The sequence below is a fragment of the Cinclus cinclus genome, chromosome 18 (assembly GCF_963662255.1).
Source record: "Cinclus cinclus chromosome 18, bCinCin1.1, whole genome shotgun sequence".
Lineage (NCBI taxonomy): Eukaryota > Metazoa > Chordata > Aves > Passeriformes > Cinclidae > Cinclus > Cinclus cinclus.
In genome coordinates this window covers 6,387,920-6,410,457 of record NC_085063.1, presented here as the reverse complement: position 1 = coordinate 6,410,457, position 22,538 = coordinate 6,387,920, and the positions used below count along the sequence as shown (strand labels likewise).

Here is a 22,538-nt window from a genome sequence, read left to right as displayed (position 1 = left end):
AGTGCAGCTATTTGGAATAAAAGAGACTCCTTTAGAAGTTCAGTTTGCTTCAAAATGAGGAAACAAATACTCAAACTACTACTCAACTGCTCAAAACCTGAGGAATAAAAGATGAAAATAATAAACCAAATCTTCCCTAATGCATACCTAAGGAAGCAGAAAAAAATCAATACCAACACACATAGCTTAAAGAAGATACTTTACAGGGGCACTCTATGGTTTTCCTTTTGCATCTGTGCTCTCCTTGGATAACATGCTGCAGCTCTACAGGCACAGGGAAAGTTCTGCCCCAGCACAAACCATTAGCAGAAGGAATTAGTTTCAAAACAAAGCAGCTGAGTGAGCAGTAAGAAAATACGAGGCTAAAAAAAAAAATTCAGAGTAAATTACTATGAATTGTAGCTTATTATTTCTTGTCTGAAATTCCTTAAGTACCAGAGGACTTGAATGCAGCCTGAGATCTGGTGTTTGAAGGAATGCAGGGGAGGTCAAAGAAGTTCATGAAACCTCTGTGGGACCATGCTAATGTTTACACTGAACAAGCAGGTAGGGACTGCTACAAAGAGCAGGAACAGTGAGCTAAGTGTGAGCAACAGCATGGGATGAGACAAGGTGGATTTAATAAAGTGGGGTCATGTCTCACACACATGAAATGCTTTGGAGGATCCAGCCCCACAGCCTTTATCCACATGCTTGCTTGCTGATGTAATTTTCCTGGATTTTCAGAAGACATTTGATAAGGTTCCTTTGCCAAAAGGCCTTTAAAGAAACTACCCTAGACACAGGAAGAACAGGAGCAGGGGAGGGAGCAACAGTGAAGTTTTCCATGTGAAAGTTGCTCATCAGGAGGAGATTTAGGCCTTTGGTTATTACTGTGAGTCCTTCAGTAATACTCAAATCTGCTGCCTCAGCACTGCTTGGTGGTCCTGAAGGGAGTAATTAGGTGGGAAACTAGAGTTTGAGTAACTCAAACATGGCCACATGGCAAGCAGCAGACACTTGGCTTTTGGTTTCATAGAAGACCAGAGACAACAACCTCCATCCAACTCGTGTTTGGAGGGAGAAGGTTCCTGGCAGAGGCTGGAAAGAAAGAGAAGCCCCCACAGGACCCCCAAAGCTGCCAGGCCAGACCCAGCCAGGCACAGCAGCACCACAGCTGGCTCCCCACAAGGACCTGACCCCAAGGGCCCAGAACAGCTGGGCACAGCCTGCAGTGGCAGAGACCAGCTTCTAATGGAGAGGGGCAGCCATAGCTTCACCCAAGGGACAGGCAGGAGGGGAGTCCCCCCAGCAAACACAGCCTCCAGGGAAAGGACATGAAAGAACAGGAAGCTTCACACTCAGCAATGACTCACACACAAAATTACCCACCAGAAAAAGCTCTTTTCATTCTCATATGAACCCAGCTTCCAATCTGAGATGGCCAGAACACAATTCAGGACTGTTCTTTCCTCTTTATTCACAAATCTTTTGGATGAGGAAAGGGCATCTGGGGAAAAGCAGATTTGTATTTTCTTCTTCCTTTTTCTCAAAAGGAAATTCAAATGTCCTGGGAGAAAGGGGGAAGATCCAGGGAAGGAAACATTTTCCAGATTCATATGAAAAACACTCCAGTAGCATGAACACAACGATGAAAATAAAGATTTTAAAAACAGTTTAACTGGCACCCTTTTGACTTAATGTATAAAAAAAAAAAAGAAATTATCTTCTGCCTTCCTTCTTCTGGTCTTTCAGTAATTTACTTGCTTCTGTTCTGAAGGCATTTGTTTTGTTTTTCCACATTTCTTCCATTCTTCTGGTACTATTGTGTCCTGGAAAGAAAAATCAAAACAATTTAACTCTTCTAGGCAACAAAGCACTTACCTGTATAGTACAAGTGTCCCCATACCCCTCATTCTCTCTGATAAGAAGCTCGTTGGACAAACTTCCCCAAAGCAGCTTATTTGAGTGATAAACCTCTACTGCTCTGGAATGGGGGATGGAATTCAAGGAGCATGAGAGAAAATTATTAATTTCTGGTGCAAAAGGGATGAATGTGCCTATGAAATTAAAAAATTTAACAAAAAAAGAAAAAAACCAAAAACACCAAAAAAACCCAAAAAACACAGGCTGAAGGCAAAGCTTGCAAGTACCTTAATTTCTCCTTTTAAAAGAGCTGATCCATCTGCTGGGAATCGTTGGTCCATGCTAACACAAAGATCTTCATCTCCCCAAGAAAATCAAGCAAATCCAACTTTTAGGGATCCTTTTGCCTTCCATGATGCGAGACACAGGCACACATAGCATGACACTCTTAACTGACACAGCTGGGCCTCAGAAAACTCAGCAATGAGGAAAACTGCTCGTGACTGCACACAGCAGCAAAATCTAACTTTGTGTTTGTGGATATTAAGTTATTTGCAAGATCTTAGGTCCACAGACATGCCCTGAGAGCTGGAGCCCCTCTGCTCTGAGGCAAGGCTGAGGGAGTTGGGGATGCTCAACCTGGAGAAGGACCCAAGGAGGCCTCACTGTGGCCATGCAAGACTTGAAGGGGGTTTATGAAAACGAGTGAGAGGGATGTTTTGTCCAGGCAGATGAGGCAGTGGTTTTAAACTGAAAGAGGGCAGGTCTAGACTAGATGTTAGGAAGAATTTTTTAACTCAGAATGTGGTGAGGCACTGGCACAGGTTGCCCAGAGAAGCTGTTGATGCCCCATCCCTGGAATTTGTTAAACGGCCAGGGTGGACTTGGTCCTGAGTGACCTGGTCTAGTGTTCAGTGTCCCTCCCTATGGCACAGGGGTTGGAACTAGAGGACCTTAAGATCCCTTCCAACCCAAACCAGTCTGTGATTCTATGATCCTCTAGGATTACTTACAGCCCATCTGGAATGAAGGAGTTAAAACACCAGCCTGAGAAACAGGAAACATGCAGGCTGTGGAGAACACATGCATGAGGCACTTGATAACAGGCCACTAAAAAGCTGCAAACCACTGGCCCAAAGTGATGTTAAAGAGAAGCATCCAGGAATCTGAACAGCAAACACAGCAGTCACCTAAAAGGACAAGTGACAGCCACTTCCAGTTCCTCTCCAGTAACTTGTCTGTTCTGTGCTCAAGTACCTCTGAACAGTCCAGGGAGAGAAAAGACAGTTTTTCTGAGGGACATGATGTCAAATTTTCCACAGGTAATTTCCATGTAACCATCCTGCACACTCCCTGATCTACAGACACAAGATCTCACCACAGTGCACATCATTTGTGTGGCACAACCTCCCAGTGCTGGTTTTGATTTGCACCACAAAACCTGAGCTCCATTCAGCTCCCCACATGTCTGGAGCACTGACTATGGATGTGAGAGGAAGCAGATGCCCAGATGTACCTGTGCAGCACATTGTACAGTGATCAGCATCATCACATGACCCATCTCAGAAACTCTCCCTCTTCCCCACAGCAAACCAGTGCACTGAATGAAGAACGAAGCCCCCATGCACACAGTCAGAACTGGGCAGTTCTGCCTCCTACACCAGTGTGCACAGAGCAAACTAGGACCTTACCTCTTGGAATGAAAGGAAACAATGAGCTTTCTCCTGCCAAATGCCAGTGGAGACCCAGCACACAACTGTATGGAATGGAGGGGGCTGGGATTGCTGCCTGGGCCAGCATGGCCAGTTCAGTCTAATGGGAGGGTGACCCCAGACTGGGTCGTGTTCCTGGCTGAGAAATGTGGTGCTGACCTGGCTCTGCTGCATGGAGCTCTCACCACCCCAAATGAGGATGTAATTCAGCTGGCAGAGTGCCTGGCAGCTGAATAACCAGAAAACTGCAGGTGGGGAGAGAGAGTACCAGCAGCAGGGTGGGATCAGCCCCAGTATCAGCCACTTTCATCATGGTCTCCTCCAGCCAATATTACTAATAATTTATTTACAGGAGCAATAATATTGTTTTATTTCATCACCTGAGAGCTGCTTGATGCCCACAACAGCATATTTACATGTGCACATATCACCATACAGACTTCAGACAATTAAAGAAATCACACAAATGCAATTTAGTCTCAGAGAACATGTACTGCTAATACGCCAACCCAGCTGCAGTCAGGGCACCCAAGGACTGATTTAAAGCACAACAAGCAATGTTGGGGTAAGCAGCTTCAGCTCACGTATTTTTTGTCAAAGGAGTGAGTGATGAGGTGAAATGAAACAGGAACATGCCCAGTGAAAGGCAAAATCCAAAAAGGCCCTTACTTCCTGAAGAGCTGGTCACTAGCAAACCCCCTTTTACCGCAGCGTTCTATACTTTGCCAACCTACTGCTCTGCTCTGCAGCGATCCTGCCAAAAGGAGAGAGGGAGAAAGGTTCAGAGAAGATAGGAAGGAAGAAAGCAGCCCTGTCAGGAACCAGTGACAGAAATGCAAAAAGCAAAACCAGGCCTTCTGGTAACTTGTATAACAAGATGGTTTATACAGACAGCCCCCTTGCCTCTCCTTCCCACGCCTGCTGCTGGCCTCCACAGCTTTGCCTCAAAGTGCAATCTGGTTAATTGTCACTGCACTTCAGCATCTGAGACAGGCAGGCAGTGCCTTCACAAGAAGATGTCTTTTTGAACTTAAAAGTCTTGTACAAAGGGTTTAACTTTAGCCTCAGAGAGAAGTTTTACTTTCAAATTTGCCATTGTAGTTGCAGCTCTGTGTCATTTCCAGTAAAAAAGCACACAGACACCTCCTGCAGGGGTTTGAAGCAGGAACCAACCACCTGCATTTATGTGCTAACAGAAGCCCTGGTTTAGTCAAGACACTTAGAAATTTGCTTCATTGTATTATTTTTCCCCAAATCTGTATCCTAGGCAATCTGCACTTAATAACAATGCATCATAACTCTTTCAATGGGAAAAGGAAACATTATTAAAGGACATAACAGCCCCAGGGGCAACAAAAATTCCCAGAGGAAGCTATGCTAACACAATAAAATGTCACAGTGGAGAGGGCTGGACATCTGAGGGAGCAAGGCTGAGAAAGATGGGAGGACAGTATGAAAATGGTTAATTACATTTATCATCCTCCTTGACACAGCCATAAATGTAGAGATGTTTTAAAGAAAACAAATCAATGCAACCCTACTGAAAATTATATATATATATATATTTTTTATGGCTCTCGTTCTGGTTTTAATAGAGTGTAATCAAAAAGGAGGTCCCAGAAGGTAACTGTGCAGGTAGGTATCCAAAAAGGGGAAAGTAAGGAAAGCAGAGTTGTGATAGCAAAAGCAGGTCAGCAAAATCATCTTTGAAATCAAATGCTACATTAGAACAAAAGCTTAAGTCTCACATGGAAACTGTGTGTGGCAGAAGTGAAGGAGAATAATGCTGTGACCTCTAACCAAGGCACTGCACTGGCAGTTTGGGTCAGCAAACTGGTGCCTGCCCATGGCAGAGCAGTCAGCAGACACTGTGGGGCAAAGACAAGCATGCAGAATGAATCCAGTGCCAGTACAGAAATGAATGCTGTATCCCTAAAACCTAGCAGAATTTTCCCTGGGTTTGCTAGTTTGTTGCCTCTTGTCTGCTGCTGCACAGCTAATAAGCAGCTGCTTCCCTTTTCTCTACAATCTCCCCTTAGCTAGAGGAACACAGCAGTAATTTACTCCCACCTTACCTTCCTCTTAAACCCCTTATCACAAGCAGGGCTCCCAAATAGTAGGGCCTCTCCTACATTTATAGCGGCTTCTATAATCTAACACTATTCTAAGAGCTTCCTTCAGCACATGCCACATGGCCAATTCTCTCTGCAGGAGCTGCACCCTGGGGACAGCCCCTCACTGTCCTGCTCAGTTCAAGAGGCAGGGAAGTGGGGCTGAGCAGCCCAGCCCCACATACAAGGTCCAAGAGCACCCTGGGAACTCCTCCCCACTGATGCTAAAGCTCTGCTCCCCCCTTACCGCTTCACAGCTTTCTGAGCCAGCATCCTGTTGCCTGCCAGGAATGTGATGCCACCCAAAACAGCCAAGTACTTCAGAGTCTGGAACATGTTGAGCTGAGTCCAGTAGACATACATGAGTCCTAACATTGCTGAGGGGAAAAAAAAAAAAAAAAAAAAAAAAAAAGAGAGAGAGAGACCATGGCTTAAACTGCATTTCAAAGATCAACCATTTGTCATCCTCAGAACAACTGTACTGCCAGGCCTAAGCATTTGCTTTCTATCTCATCTCTGAAGCTCTGAATGGCAGCTCTAAAGACTGTACATTATTGCCAGGGAATGAAGACATCTGGGGCCCCACTCTGGAAAGAAAATGTGACACTGACAGCTTGCAACCAACCCTCCTGCGGCAGAGTTATGGACATACTATAGACATTAAGGGCTATTAAAAAGAGGAGGATACTCTGGATTTCAATAGGGGATATTAACCTCACACATCTGGAAGGGCTTACAGCTTTAGAAAGCTTCCAAGGAAACTGACTTGGACTGAAAAACATAGTGACATTTGGAAATCAGGAGATTCAATGTTCTCCCAACCTGCTATGTTTTTGAAATTCTACCAAGACAGTAAATAACTGTGTAACCAAGGACACAATAAAATTGATGAAAAAATTTGGTTCAGCCAAAAAAACAGAAGTGCTTTTATGGGAAGAGCTTTTAAAAAAAAGACATAGACTTTCACTACTGAGTGTCCTGCAGGTCTCAATCCCCACAGTACCTCCCCACCCTCAGAGGATAAACATGGAATAAAGAAAGTGTGACCTCTGGAAATAAGAAGTTCTATTAAGTACAGATAAATGGAGTGAGAGAGGGACCTGGATAATGACAGCTGTTATAAGCTGATGGCCAAAACAGGTTTATCACCATATTAACAATCATGAAAAGCAGGAAGGCTGATGGAAACAAGAGAAATGTTATGCTGTTATGTCATTAGAGTTAATAGACCACGAGCCCATTAACCAGAGGCTCTCATCTGTAACTCTCAGGTGAGGAGGTCAAACACAGCAGAAAGCCTCTGATACTTACCAGCATGTCCCACGTGAAAAACAATGGTGCTGGGAGCAAAGCTGAAGTTAGAGATGTTGGCTCCTATCTTGATCCACTAAAAAGGAAAAGAAACAATTTTGGAGTTACACAGCCTTGTAAATACAAGCTTTCATTTTAAGCTTCAACATCTTTTAAGCCTGTTTAAGATATCCAGTGAATTCAGTGTATTCTCTACAGAAGCACTTGTTTACATCTGCAAGAGGAGACAGTATAATTTTGCTAAAGGCAGCACTGAGTTCCTTTAGTGGAAATTTTTCCTCCTACTTCTGACTGCCCTAATGCAGTTCCTCAAATATCTTAAACTGATGAGAGGACTGCTCCAAATTTAAACACTGAAAAAGAAATAGACATTGCTATTTCTATCCAGTTGAATTAATCTCCATTAAATAAAAAAAAAAGAAAAAAAGAGGGTAATGTTCTCATTTTGGACTCATCCAAAGAGCAGCTATAGATACAAGATGTTTGCTCATTGTAGCACTTTCAGTTTTTGACTACAAAAGATAAAGGCATGAAGGATGGAAAAGAGGAGCAGCAACAATGAGTTTCTTCATTAAAGCGTCATCAACTTGTATATTGTGGACTCCACAGACCAGAGGACATGACAGTCTGAATGCCAGCTTTCACTGAGACTGGCTAATGGGAAATTACTGTTGGAATCAGTTTCATCTTCTAAATAAGGAATAATTTAACTTGTCTCAGAGAGATTTTTTTATTGCATTAAGTTCAAAGCACTGACCTGATGATACAGTGAGTGGCAGTGGACATTTCAACCACAGACACTCAAATGTCCATAAATGGGAATTTAATCTGACAGGATTAAGTAATACTGATTTTGTGATGGATTTATTACATGAGAGGCACAATAACTGCCTTTTTCCTGTGGAAGTCTAATGTTATTATAACTTAATCTGCCCACTGTTGTTCACCATTTTTAGATGAAGCACACCAAAGAAACTCATCCACCTACTTCAACTTGGCAGCAGTGTGATTCTGCTTTGACTATAACCTCAAAAAACCAAACCAGACCAATGCTCTGCACTGACATCTGCTAGATGTGACTCCAGCACTGCTGTGCCAGTCATGAGTAACCAAGAGTTTCAGCAAGAAGTTGAGCTGTCCAACCTCTTAAGTGACTTTGGACTGGATGGGAAAAAGTGTTGTTCTTCTGTGACCCACTTCACTCACCAAGATGAGCAGCAAAAGCAGTGGGGAGAGAACCAGGGCTGTGAAAGTGTTGGAGACCACTGTGGGAGGCCTCTTCTCAGGTTCCCTGAAGAGGTGCTGCAAACAAACAAAACCAACTCATGAGGAGAAGTGTTCCAACAGAGCAGCTCCTCTGCTCCCCAGATGATCAGCTGCAGCCCTGGTACTGTTCCCAGGGGTTCCTCTGAATGAGAGCCATTCTTCTTAAGGCAAAGCTGACTCTTTAAAGCACTGCCTATTCCAGTCTCTGCATGTTTGATTTCTTGCACAGTTAACTTTTCCTTGCATTCACAGAAATACTTGTTAGCTTGACATCAGCCCAGATGGCTGGAATGAAACAGAGACCTTTCTGTGGTGCTTAACTGGCCAAATTTTCATGTTTGAGTCTTTCCACTGACACCAGTTGCTCTCTCATAGGTAGAACACACAACTTTTTTATTCATACACCAAAGAACTCCAACAAATTAAGCAGCAACTCTGGTCTTCCTTTAATTACCTTACTTACAAATAAATTATGATGGGAACACATAACACTAAGCCCTCATCTTCATGTACAATCTTGACTGTACCTGGATTTCAGGTTTGGGAACAAAGAGGTTCTTGGATTGGACTGTGGATGGTGCATCCTCTTCTGGGAATGTGATCACAACATCAGCCTGAAATGAAATTGTGCAGCTTCAAGCATTTAGATCTAAATGCATAAAACTTATTACATTACTGTGCTCTATTTCCTTATTTGACAATCTACAATTTACCTAATTTTGAAAGGAAATTTATAAAAAGACACCAGATTTTTAAAGAAGCAACCTCTCCTAAACAGGGCCAGTAATGTCATTCACCCATCACTGACAACTGGGACTTATTTCCAGCAGAGAAAGAACAGAGGTTAAGCCTTGGGAGCCTGCTATGAAAATCCATAAACGTTCTAAAGTTTCTGTCCCATCAGATCATTAAATGAATGGCAATTTCTGTTTTTCTTTGATGTTTACTTAAAACTTGCAATGAACAGCAAACCTCAGAGCCCATAAATAGCCAAAAGGATTCTGGTTCACTAAAAAGAACAAAACATTTGAGCTTTTTGCTTCCAAGCCTGTACCATGGCCTCCCATTAAGACTGCCAGTAATGAAAAAACCACATCACCCCACTTCCAGCTACATACCACATTCCAAAGGATTGGATTTTCCAGAGTGGCATCTCCAATGATCAGGTAAAGAGTGTAGGTCCCAGAGGCAGAGTCAAATTCAGTCTTCCTTTCAGAGGTATCCAGTTCAAATTTGTACACATTCTTGCTGTCTGGTTCTGCAACAAACACCACCTCCTGGCCAGTCTTCTGGTTGTGAAGTCGAACAAAAGTCTGCAAGGAAGATTATAACATTCAAAGACTTTTCAGCCAGCAATCTACATTAAAAAAAAAAAAAAAAATCAGAAGTGTGCTTTTACACTGCAGGCTATGTGCACTCAATCTGTGGAGTTACACAGAACACAATACCAGAGCCAGGAGAGGTTTCATTTAACAGACAGACAAAACAAATGAAGTGAATCTTCCACCTAGTGAGATCAGTGATCTGTACAGTACATGCCAGAAACATAATGCTTCTCAAAACCTATCAAATCTTTTCAAGAGCAACTGTCACCTCAGATGCTTCACGATGGAACATCTTGGTAACACAGCAATGACAAAAACTGTCCTAACCTGGTGAGGGATGAGTTCAGCTCCACTGTTCACATCTATCAGCTGGAAGGATAAAGCAAAGTTCTGATGGCTGTCAGCAGTGAATGAGCCCTTGGCTTTGGCTGGGTAAGATACCCTAGGAGGAAAAAAACCAGAAAGAACTGAGATGATCTTCCAAGAGAAGGCCTGGTGCTCAGAGAAACCAAGGCTCTAGTCTAGAGACAGGGCTGCCCTTCCAGGATCACACACCCCACACCATTTTACCTGGTTGTTTTTGGTGCAATGCTCTGATCTTTATCCACGGTAGAAAGATCTACATTAGTAATCCCCACTTCTGTGGAAACTTTTACTTTCAGCTGCAACAAAACACAACAGAAAATTCTTCAGAGCACTCTACATACACCAATTATGGTCAAGCTCACTGTAGATGCTTTAGCTCTTCTGTCCCTCTTCCCCAAAGAGGATCTTATGACTAAGCCAAAGTCAGAGCCTAACCTGCACAGAAGGACCTACAGCAATTACCTTCTGGCAAAGCTCCAGAACCAGTCACTGACCCTGAGCCATCCCCTTCCTCCCTGCACAAGCAGCCAGCTCTGCAGACACCAGCTTCTCAGGCATGCTGGAATTAGAGGTCCTTGAGAGCTGTTTTTAATGAAACAGTCCAACTATCCAGATCCAGCTAGCTTTCCTTTTGAACTAGCAGTAACGAGCTATTAAAGATTACATCACATATGATACAAATTCACACTGTCTGTGCATATGTCCTTCTACTTTCTGGACAGCAATTTGAGACAAGAGGTCTCTGGACAGCAGCAGTTCTGCCTCTGTTGGCTCCTAAAGCCCAACAGGTTCCCATTGATTTTATGGCCAGCAGGCAAATGCCAAAGCATTCCTGCACACCTGCACTTTGTCCAGCAAGCTTTCCTTCAGAGTCACAGCATTTATTCCTTAGTGCAGGGCAGCCAATAAGGCCCTGCCATTTATCACATTCCGCTGTGCTAAGTGCAGTATAAAACCCCAAGCAGAGAAACGATTTCCTGCCCTTTCCCCAGCCCCAAACCACAGCCCATTCAGGCACTGAGCCGAGTGGGTTTGACTGATTTCAATCCTTTCAAGCATAAGCAGTTACAGCAGTCTGTAGTTTTTAATTAGCACATTTGTTCTCACAGCTTACAAATGATCCCCTAGAGAAGTGAAGTTTCATTGCCAAGGTATTTTTCATGTTATACTAAAATTTGTTATTACAGGTTTGCTCATGTGAACCAGCCCCACACCCTCAGACCGAAAAATAACTCACAGAGAACCTGTAGTAAAATTATGTAAAAACATTAACTAAACTATTCAGGTCAGACTTCAAACACAACCATCTTGGCAGTTCCTTAACAAGAAAAAAATTACAAAAAATAATTTAAGAGAGAGGCTACCCCAAAAAATGGATCCATTAACATGCAGATGATTCAGACTAACTTTAGCAAAACCTTAATTTGTTCCAAGGCAGGGGCAAACAAAGATGGACTAATGAAATATTAATTTTAAAAAAAGTTGTGTGGAGGCAACTCAGAGCTGCTGCACACAGCCCCTCCAACTGCACAGTACACAAACATCTCTCAAATATTTTAATGCCAGGAAATGTAGTCTCTGCCCAAGTAATAACCCACTGGTTTAGCTCATTACTGTCAAAACGATGGTGCATTAAGGACAATTAATGTTAATAACAGTAAGGAAAAAAGCAGCTCCCCAGCAGTCCTCCCCCATAACAATGTGTCTTATTAGCAGCGTTCCCACAAAGCTGCAGGCACTAATACATTCCTGCTGGTGCCTCCCTGTGCCAGCCCCAGCTTAAGTAGGACAATCCAGCCCCTTCTGACACCCCTGAGTGCCATTACTGCTCCACTGACAGAGTCAATTTGATACTCAGAGTAAAGGTCAGCGGTTGTGTCTTCCTCCACTCCAAGCTAAATATGTTGAAGACTTGAAATGCTAATTGTTTCCTTAAATAGGTGATAGAGGGCAAAAATTAACCCTGGAAATAGGTCTCTTTGGAGAAGAGCATTCTCAGCTGTTGACACTGGAGTGACTACATGAACAGAGGTCACATTACTCTCAATGTAACAACAAAGAGGAAAGGAAAAATCCAAATGTTCGTATAAAATTGCTCTTCAGAAAGGTGTGGTCTAACAGCTTTTGGCTATGTATGCATGAAAAGACTTCAGCTGCTTTGGTCACTGCTTCTCCACTACAAAATCTTCACCATACACACAGTTTGGAAATGCTAAAAGACCCCCTTGACTCTCTTCTAGGGCTCTAGAGCTTAGTACAGACAACAAATGCTCAGCTTCCACACACCAGGCAATCCCCAGACAACTGATAGCCAAGCCTTGAGATTTATGGGCTCAACTCTGGAATGCTCTGAAGAACTAACACACTAATCATTCCTGCATATCGACTTAGGGCTGCCATATAAACACTTCCACTGTTACCCTTTCTTCATATGCTGTCAGATCAGCATCGAAGTGATAAGACATGTTTGAAATTCACACAAATCCCTTTTGATCATGTGGTTACTGGCCATAATCCTGAGTCAAAATCCAGTGCATTACAGGAAAGCATGTGACAAAAATTCCACAAAACTGGCAACATCCTTCACAAGTATAAATAAAAAACTGTTTCAGTGAATAGGCACAGAATGAAAACACAAAGAGCACACCCACCTCCACTTTGTTAGCAATAAATCGCTTATCTCCATCTACACTGATAGAGAAATCATAATATCCACTAGCAGGTTTCACATTCATGAAGTTCAACTCAAAGAAATCTCTGTAACAAAAAAACCCAAGGTGTTAAGAAGCCTCCAAATATGCTACAATAAAGAGGTAAACAAACACAGCACAAAACTAATACTGCTAAGTGCAGCAGGAAAAGAACTCTTCAAAGCTGACCAAAGTCAAAAGAACATTAGAATTCCCCACTCCCAGTCAAAAGAAAAAACAACAGAAATTCACCATCACCACCAAATGTGATCAGTCACTCTAAAAAACCACAACCACGGCATTTTGAGTTTTCTATCACAGAAACATTTCTCTGGTAGAAAAACACTAATGGAAAAGTAAGTCCAACATTGCTTAAATAAGACCTGTTTGTCTTACTCTAAAAATAATCTTATTTTCTTACCCAGAGAGAGTAAATGGTAGCTGTTGCAGGACAGTGGCTTTGCTAGACACAGACTTGGCTTGGTCAAGCTTTACAGAAACTTGAGTCAGTATCTGGGACATCACATTGGTCACTTGCAGCTAGGAGAGAAAAGCCAGCATTTTTGTGAGACTTGTCCCAGAAGGAATGCAGGGGCAGACAACTTGGTAGCCTCTATGTTACATACCCAGAGCTCTCCCCAGCTCAGCATCCCACACTCCCTTCTTTCTAACACAACAGGGAATGTGAAGAGCTGACTGCCACACCATGCCTTCTTGAGGCAGTGCCTGCTAAGCTGACGCTCCTAAGAATCACTTCACAAAAGCACTAAAATCCCAGATCTGCTGGAGCCCGAGTCACAGAGCCAGAAGTGAAAAACATCAGCTTACACCTTCAGTCAGCCCAGAGCTACACCACCACAGACTGAGCCAAGATTTGGGGCTAAGGCCTTACCCTGAGTACGGGCTGATGATGAGACACAGCCGCAGGCCCGTCAGGAACAACGATGACGGGCAAGTGGAAACGGTTCTGGGATAAGGAACCTGCAGCACGAGCGACGCTGAAGGCCTCTGAGAGGGTCTCAAAGTTTTTCTTGCTAAAAATTGCATTCATCAGCTGGATAACTTGATCCTGAAAGAGGAAAAGCCAATTATGTGTAAGCACCAGCAGTTTCCCACAACATCGCAAACTGGCTCAGTATTATGTTATTAATGAAAACATCATTCATAAAAGACTGTTTAATTTTCCATTTGCTTTAAAAACAGTTTAAATTATGAGGCTACCCAAAATTATCTACCTTTGGAATTCATGTGCATTCTTATTCTTGGCTAGGAGATTCCAACCACAATGGCTGGAACTGTGTCAAGAACTTGGAAAAGCAGAATACAGATCCACCTCTGCAAATGACATGTTTACAAGTAAAAAGCTGTCATCAGCTCAACCACCCAGATTGCATGTGGCTGCAAAAAGACAATTTGGCTGCAAGAGCTGCACAATTGTCTTTATACAGTGGAGCAAGACCAGGCTTGATGTCCTGGCTACCAGCCAGGCCAGGAAAGCCATGGAGCAAAGCATCCCAACGGCTCTGGAAGGAGCCAGTCTAGGCCCATGCAGGCTTATCCCCTCAGGCTCAGCAGTGTCCTCAAGCTAAGAGGATTAGCTTTAAAGCAGTACCACCAGGATCACAGAACCAGCTCTGGCTTTGGGATGTGCTAAAGCTAATTTGTTCTCTCCAAAGCAGGAGTGGGACAGCATCCCCCCAGCTGATTTTGCAGGCTGACTCAGTATGGTTAGGGCACCTGTGCCTCTCTCTGCAGATTATTCATTACCAGTCATTATTCATCTTCTTCCATCACTCCCTGCTAGTCTGGAAAACAGAAGGATTGGCTACCTGTACTTTGATCCAAACCAGGGATTTCAGGCTAAATTCTAATGAGAATGAGTACAACCAAAGACAATCCCAAATAAAGCAATAAGGATACAACTTAGTGAACTGCAAAGAACACTACTAAATGAAACCCACTGCATCTCAAATTTTCACTCTTCTGTTTGTACCAGTGAACACCAAACAACATCACAACTAGAGAAATCAACTAGATAAATGCTAAAAAAAAACTCCTGCACAATGCAAATCCTGCAGTGTTTTTCATGTCTGTGGAGGGCATGGCATGGCTCCAGACCCTAATCAGCAACTGACATTCATTGAAGTTGTAGGGGAAAAAAACAGAGTAATTTTTTCAAATACACGTTATTTTTGAAGACAGTTTTGTGGCATTCCAAAAGCAATCTCACGATTCACCACAGATAAGGCCTTACACCTCAACACCAGCATTTCTGACAGCACAATTCTGAAAAAACTAAACAATTTCCTTTAATTGGTCTCTTTTTTAAAGCACAGTTTGGATGCTGACAGTTTGAATTGCACGTGGCAGAATCACCACATCAACAATGACATCAAAATTACTTTGCATTAGTCTGTTTGGAAGCACTGTGGAAAAGAGCCAGGACTGAACTCAGATGTCTTACACTGGCTTCAGTTTTAACTCTGCCACTTTGGCTCGTGCTTTAGGGAGCTGCCATTCTCACTCCAAAGTACATCTACCTCCATCAACTTGTGGAACAAAATATTAAGTGGACAGCTTGCAGTAATGATTTCTAGCTTAGCCAAGACAAAAAGAAATTTCCAGCAGTCTTTCATCTTAGACAACAAGTTTTTTCATCTGGATTCCTGCAGGCACAAAGTAAGGTGTCTTTTGGGCACCCCAAACTGGGGTGCCTGCATTTCCTCACAGATAAATAACATTTGCATAACACCTTGAAATGCTGGAAAGTGCTACACAAGTGCCAAATACCAGAACAAACTCTGAAGCAAGGGTTTTTTTTCAACACCTAGTCTCAATAAACAAAGAAAAACTAAGCTTCGCTTGCAATTTCCCTCTGTACACTTGAAAAAGGAAAAGACCAAACAAATCCAGCCTGTGATCTTTAAGCTGGAATTTCCTCTTAGATTCTGCTTCCTAGTATTCCCTCCACAATGTCCCTTTTCACTGAGCGTGCTCAATACATTTTCCAGCAGAAATTCTACCCAGTTACACCAGGTCCTGGCACTGCACCACAGGGACTGAGCAGATCCTTTGTGGGAGCTGGAGTGTGCAAGGAAGGGAAGGGTAGGTACAGACCTCCTTTATTGCTGGCTCTGTACCCACGTGGTCTGACAGTTTATAGGCAGCAGCAACAAACAGGGCAGTAGTCTCAATTCCTTCTTCAAACTGTAGGTAAACTCCACCCAGATCATCCAAGCGAGCGACAAGATCCTGACAGAAAGAGTTATTAAAATTTAAATTGCATTCCAGTGGGTCCACAGAAGTTAACTCTGCTGTTAGGCCTGCAATCAAGAATTATCCCTGTGGGATCAATGATATATTTTGTAACTGTTATTTAGAAACAGGAAGAAAGAAAATCCTCCAGCCTTTAGTGGATTTAATTATAATATAAATGTCAGGATTTTCTGTTTCAGTCCACTGTGAAACATAAAAGTCCAAGGAATTATCTGCTTGAAAGCGAAGCCACATCACGCAGGCAGACAATTAGCCAGGCTGGTTTTTCATGTTGTTCTTCACATCTTTTAGTTCTAAAGCAACCTAGCAAATTTGTGAATAATTAGAGAGCACAGTGTGTTCCTACCTCAATCTCCTCAACAATGCTACTTAGATCTGCCTGCTGGGACAGGTAAGATGCAGTCTCCAAAGCCTGGATGGTGCTTAAACAAGAACAAACAAAACCAAACAAGTGTATGATTATTCCTTCCTTAAAAGCCAAACATAATTTAAATCAAAGCATTTTCTATTCTGGATGAAGTGTAAAACAGCTGTTCCTGCCTTCAGTCCACTCAAGAGAATGAATCTGAAGTGATTTAGTGTGAACTCAGCATTCATTACAGAATGCCACTTTAGCTGCATCAGCACTGCAAGAAACTCACAGACCCAAAGGCAGAGAGCAAACTGATCCCTGCAGAGTACAGATCCCAGACCTGCTACTGAGGCTTCCAGGATCCACTTTTTTAGTCAACAAAGCAAGTTTGAAAGTTTCCCTTTCTTCCCCCACCTTTAAGGGACATTCAGTTCTTGTTTCACAGTGAAACAATTATTTTGTTTTTTTGGTGATAAATGGCAAGATTCCTTCAGCTTACTGGCACATTTTCCAGCTCGCAGTGCCGGCACCCCAAACTACTAACAGGGCTGAGAAAGAGCATTATGTCTGCTGCAACCATAAATGACACAGAATTATGGTTGGGTATAAAGTATAAATTCTGTTGTCAATCCTTTTAAGAGGCTTTTTTGTGATATCATCCCTTTACTGACCATTATCCTTGAACTAGACTGAATATATAAGTTAATTTACAAAATCATACAGAAATAGCCCCAAAACACATATTTAAAATAGCCCCAAAATATATATTTCCTTTCCCTTGAGGAACAATAATGAACTGGACAAATACACCAAACGAAAACACAGCATCTACTCTACTACATCTATATTACAAATATTAAGCATTAAAATAGTCTTTTATTCAAAAGCCAGTTGCCTGCAGGACAAACACATGAATCCCTCCTGTCTGAGACTTACGCCAGCACGCTCTCCTCCTTGCTGAGACGAGCAGTGAGAGCACTCAGGGCTTCCTGGGATGCCAAAGGAAGGCCAAAGCCACTCAGGGCACCGACAGCGTGGAAGATCTGGGTGACTGAGGAATCCTCACTGACAGCAGCCAGCAGCAGCTCTCTGGTCTCATTTGAAATGGTGACCTGAGGAAGAGCACAGTGGTTCACATATGGCCTTCAAACCACCACTGATTCCTTCTTGGAGCAACACTAGACTGGTGAACTACTACAAGCTTCGGAGAAAAATCAATTTATCATTCATTAACTTTTAGTTTAATTAATTAAGTCCCTAAGTTTTGCTGTCAACCATCAATTAGTCAGGATAATCCATGATTCAGATGTATCCTGGTAGCCTGGTACTGTTTCCATGTGGCATCACATCACTGTGTAGTAGCCAGGGGTACTGATGACAAAGAGGGCTTGGATAACCCACCCCAGCTCAGCAAGGGTGCTCTGCTTCCAACACCCAAACAGTCTGTCATCCACACAAAGTTTCTAATTGACACAGTCCTGAGAGTTCTAACAAAATGTGCTGCCTTTTTTCTTAGCCATCAGTGTTCAGTTAAAAACATTATTAAAAAAATTAATCCCCTCAGAATTACCCTGGACCAAACACTTGTGTTATATATTTATATTTTGCCTAATGTAGAGCATGCCCAAACATTTATTTACCTAAGGCACAACAGAGAATAATCCACTAAAAGAAAGTAAAAGTTATGAATAAAACAAACCCAGGAAAAGCATCAAGGCAAGTATTTTCTTGGTAATATCTGTCTGCAGAACTCAGGGCTCCACACTCACCTCACAGCCTGACAGGACCTGCATGGCCTGGGCAGCATAAAAGAGGGATTCAACACTGCTGGAGTCCACATGAGATTTAATGAACTTGCATGCAGCCTGTAGAGAAACAGAAGCTAACTTAAACCACTGAGAGATTTCAATGATACTCTAAGACAATTCCATGAACACTGTATTTTTATACCCCCCAGACCCTGCTCTGTAAAGTGCTGCACAGAAACAAGAGTGGCTCCTTCTAAGAGACATAAGGAATTTTCACATTAGCTCTACTGCAACCATAATTCAAACCTAAATTGGGCATAATTATAAAGCCTATCAAAATTAAAGTCTAACAGGTGTATTTAGTAGGGAAAGTCTTCCAGGAGAGAGATCAGATGAACAGAAATTCTGTAGGTGAGGTTCCTTTCTAGCTGCCTATCACACCATCATTAATGGATATAAATAGAGAATTTCCAAGAGTGCAGAGAGAAAAGTGGGGTAAGCAGGTGCAACATAAAGGTAAGCAATAGGACTCCTTATTAATTTGTATTAACTGACAGCTGGACAGATGGATGACTGGGATGCATTTTCACCAGAAAATAATCAAGAATTTAACTGCTCATACATAAATCATAGGCCTTTACAAGCAGGACAGGATTGCATTATTTAGGAATATTCCCAGACTTTCTTCTGGCTGAGGAGGATCAGATTAAATATCACTTAATCAAACCTGACGTTCTCAAATCCACAGGCCCCAGTGGGATGCAGCCACAAGTGCTCTGGGAATTGGCAAATGTTATTGCTAAGACATTCTCCATCATCCTTGGAAGCTCATGGAAAACAGGAGATGCCTGAGGACTGGAGGAAAGCCAATGTCACTTCAGTCTTCACAAAGGGCAAGGAAGAGGATGCAGAGAACCACGGGTCAGTCAGCCTCACCTCCAGCCCTGGAAAGGTGTTGGAACAGCTCATCCTGACTCTCATCTCAAAATGTGTGGAGGAAAAGCAGGTGATGAGGAGTAGCCAACCCATATTTACCAAGGGGAAATAATGCTTAACCAACAGGACAGCCTTCCAGGAGATAAGTCTGGGGTCCTGGGGGTCCTGGCTCAACAAGCTGTCCATGAGCCATCAGAGTGTCCTGGGGACCAAGTAGGCCAGTGGTATCCTGGGGTGCACGGGGAAGAGCATTGCCAGCAGGTCAGGGACATGATCCTGCCCCTCTACTCAGCCCTGCTGAGACAAAGCTGGAGTGCTGTGCTCAGTGCTGTGCTCCCCAGCTCAAGACAGACAAGGATATACTGGGGGGGCTGAGAAGATGATGAGGGACTGGGGCACCTCTCAGGAGGGAAGGCTGAGGGAGGTAGGACTGCTCAGCCTCAAGGAGAGCTTATCAGTGCACACAGACATCTTAAGGGTGGGTCATTCCACAGCAGATGTTCAAGTGTTATACCTAGCTATTATTTTTACTACCTCTACCTTTCCAATAGTCCCACCCTGTGAAGAGGTGCACTGTGCAGAAAAAAGTCTCACCACAAACCTCAATAAATAAATGCTGTTTCCCTGCAGAAGCAAAGGCTGTGCTATCACTGCCAGAACTAGGAACTGATAAAAAAACTCCAACCACAATGACACAAAGGAAAGCAATTCCCAGTGTAGCCCACAGATGACCAGTAACTGGCCACAGCAAGGCGTGCACTGAAATGAACCCCATCTTCAGGAGCCTCACAGTTAATGGCTTATGTGCAGCACTCAAAAGGAAACCAAGACCAAAGGGTTTAGAACCCATGTACTGGATGAATCTATGAGGAAAGAAGAAATTTCTATTTACAGTTCACAAGCACAAGTAAACATCCACATGCATGTGAGCAGGTCTGCCTATGAGAGGAGTTGGTTACAAGCACAACCTACAATATTTAAACTAGAAATGCTTAGAGACACAGCACAGTAAGAATTATGTTGGTACCACCAGCCTTAAAATTATATGCTTAATTTATATTAAAATAGCACTGCCTGAATTCAGTACTTGAACTGAAACAAGCTAATGGGAACTCTATTTAACAGTAAAGTGCACCAAATGTGCCACAGGCAGGGAATTCATTCACAAGGCAGTTAAAAAAATTGATATCCACAGTAACATCACAACAGGCCGTGCAGGAGCGAACCCTGAAGCCACCATTTACAGGCAGCGAGTGTAAGCGAGCCAGCGTCACTTTACTGCCCGGACAAAGATGCAATTCATCCAAATAACACAGGAGACCGCCAATTAACAGTGATACTCTGGTACTTACTAATGATATAACACACGCAAGTTTTACATTTCCCACACGGCCCTGTCCAAGCAAGGCTCTCTCTATAAACTCATATTATATAAATAATTCGTCTTTCACTGCTATGCAGCAGCCCCTCAAACAGCAAAGAGCCATCGGGCACAGCAGCCGGGCCCTTCCCCGCTCACCTTTTCGTCCGCCACCCGCACCCCGAGGCTGCTGAGCCCCACGATGGAGTAGTAGGCGGCCCGCACGTCGGTGAAGGGCCGCTCCAGCACCGCCCGCAGTCGCGCCAAGTCGCGGGCAGCGAGACGATGGCTGGGGACAAGGGCCTGGACACCGGCAAGGAGAAGCAGGAAGCTGAACGCCGCCTCCAGACGCAGCCTCCGGCCTGCGGAGAGATAAACGCGTTACCCTGCGGCTCCCCATCCCCATAGTACCGACACCAGTCCGGACCCTGCCGCCCTCGCCTCACCCGGCGCCGCCATGATGCTTCCCCCTCCCGCGCCACGGCGCCGCTTCCGCTCCACGCCCCGCCCCGTCCCGGCACGCACCATCATGACATGGGGGGGGTGACAGGGACGGCCTATTATGCGAGGGTCCCACAGCTCCACTCCTGACAGCTACGACAACCGAGATACTGTGAATGGGAGTGAAGCGAGTGGGGCGAGCGAGGCAGCGGGCGGGGGACGGGCGGCGGCGGGACCGCCAAGCCGTGGGAATAAGTGACTCCCCCGGCTGGCTGGAGTGGTACGGGCCTCCCGGCGGGCCTCGGAGGCGGCTCCTGGCGGGGATGTGGGCTGCTCTGATTGGCCAGGGCGCCTTAAAGGGGCCGCGGCAAGAAAGCGCCTGGGGGCTGCGGCTGTGCCCGGTTCTGTCGCCATCTGTCGCGATATGGCATGCCCCAGTGTTTTCACGGCACGTGCAGCTGTGCAGAGCCGTGCCGCGCCGTGTCACGCTGTGTGCCGCTGTACCATGCCGTGCCCTGCCTGCTGTGTCACACTGGCAGCGAGCCCCTCGAGGCCTGAAGGGGGGTTTGGGTCAAACCTGTAGGTCTGTCAGGTGTTGGTCCGTAGCTGACATGATATGCAATGAGACTGTGCACGTGTGGTATGCACCCAAGAGCCAAAGAAATGTTTTCACTAGCTGTACCAAGAATGTTGGTTATCGATTCATGATTTCCTTCTTCCATATGTTCCCACTCCGGTAATATCGTGGGTAATTTCCAGTGGCTAGTACCTAATGCTAATAAACATGACTGTAAAGGTCGCTGTGATTCAACTGTGTCGTTACCAGCTGCAGTCAATTTGTTCATTAAAACCTCTGATTCTGTTGTGTTTAAGACCCCTCTTCCTGTTCCAAATATTCCTGCATTGCCTCATTTGAATGCATATGGTGCACGTTTCTGCAGCCAAGGGGTCTGTTCCATAAGGGAATAGCTCAGTCGCTGTGATGAAGTGGGAGCCTGGTTCAGGGGGTGATGAGCTGAATCAGCCAGCGCTGGGTGTGCTGTCAGGGAAAGTTCCTCACCCAGAGGGTGCTTGGGCACTGGACACAGTGGGAATGGTCACAACCCCAGCCTGACAGCTCCAGGGACATTTGGCCACCACTCTCAGGCACAGGGTGGGATTGTTGGGATGAGCTGTGCAGAGCCGGGAGTTGGATTCTGTGATCCTGATGGGTCACTTCCTACTAACAGTATTCTAATCTATGTTCTATTCTAACTCTATGATTCAAATATTTGGTGTTAAGGAAAAGAGGAACGGGCTGCCTGGCTGAGAGCCACCAGGAGAGAAGTCAGGGAACTGACCAGTAACTGAGGAAAAGGTAATTTTGGAGGTGGGAGATCACAACCACCGACTCACTGACTGGACTCAAATGGAAGGAAGAACTCTGCCTGTGGACTAATTAGCATGAGATGTGAGACATATAACTAGCAAGTAGGGGATTGAGTACTAATTAACAAAAAGTTCTGTGATTTGCAACCAATGAATGCTAATAGCTTTGTTAAAATGTATAAATAATGTAAAGTCTTTATGAGCAGTGAGCCAGCCTTTTGTGGGTTATCACCCAGCTCCCTACTTTGTGCATATTAAAAATAACCCCGAAAATACCTGTCCTTGGTGTGTGAATTGGTGCTGCACACTGGGGAACAAGCCCATGCTTGGGAGAACAATCCTGTGCCACAGGCCATGTAGTGCTGAGTCTTGTTTTCCATCTGTTCATTTCTTCCCCTTTGTTTTTCTTCCCCTCAAGTAGAATAAAAAGA

General features: G+C 44.1%; 1 protein-coding gene across 2 annotated transcripts; it reads right to left on the bottom strand.

Annotated features, from left to right (window-relative positions):
• Positions 1 to 1,434: 1,434 nt before the first annotated feature.
• Positions 1,435 to 20,826, bottom strand: RPN2 (ribophorin II). 2 transcript variants are annotated; one of them, XM_062505086.1, is made up of 17 exons: positions 20,745 to 20,767; positions 20,458 to 20,660; positions 18,024 to 18,119; positions 17,191 to 17,366; positions 16,249 to 16,324; positions 15,744 to 15,878; positions 13,519 to 13,695; positions 13,048 to 13,166; positions 12,588 to 12,693; positions 10,141 to 10,232; positions 9,898 to 10,012; positions 9,364 to 9,558; positions 8,773 to 8,859; positions 8,186 to 8,281; positions 6,980 to 7,055; positions 5,916 to 6,045; positions 1,435 to 1,811 (listed from the first exon to the last, which is right to left on the bottom strand). In XM_062505086.1, exons 1-17 carry the CDS (start codon positions 20,755 to 20,757, stop codon positions 1,802 to 1,804), a joined length of 1,902 nt encoding a protein of 633 aa, XP_062361070.1. In that variant the 5' UTR covers positions 20,758 to 20,767; the 3' UTR covers positions 1,435 to 1,801. The 2 variants fall into 2 exon arrangements, with proteins under 2 accessions (XP_062361070.1, XP_062361069.1); XM_062505085.1 differs by lacking the exon at positions 1,435 to 1,811 and adding an exon at positions 3,938 to 4,311 and having other exon boundaries at positions 20,745 to 20,826.
• Positions 20,827 to 22,538: the final 1,712 nt, after the last annotated feature.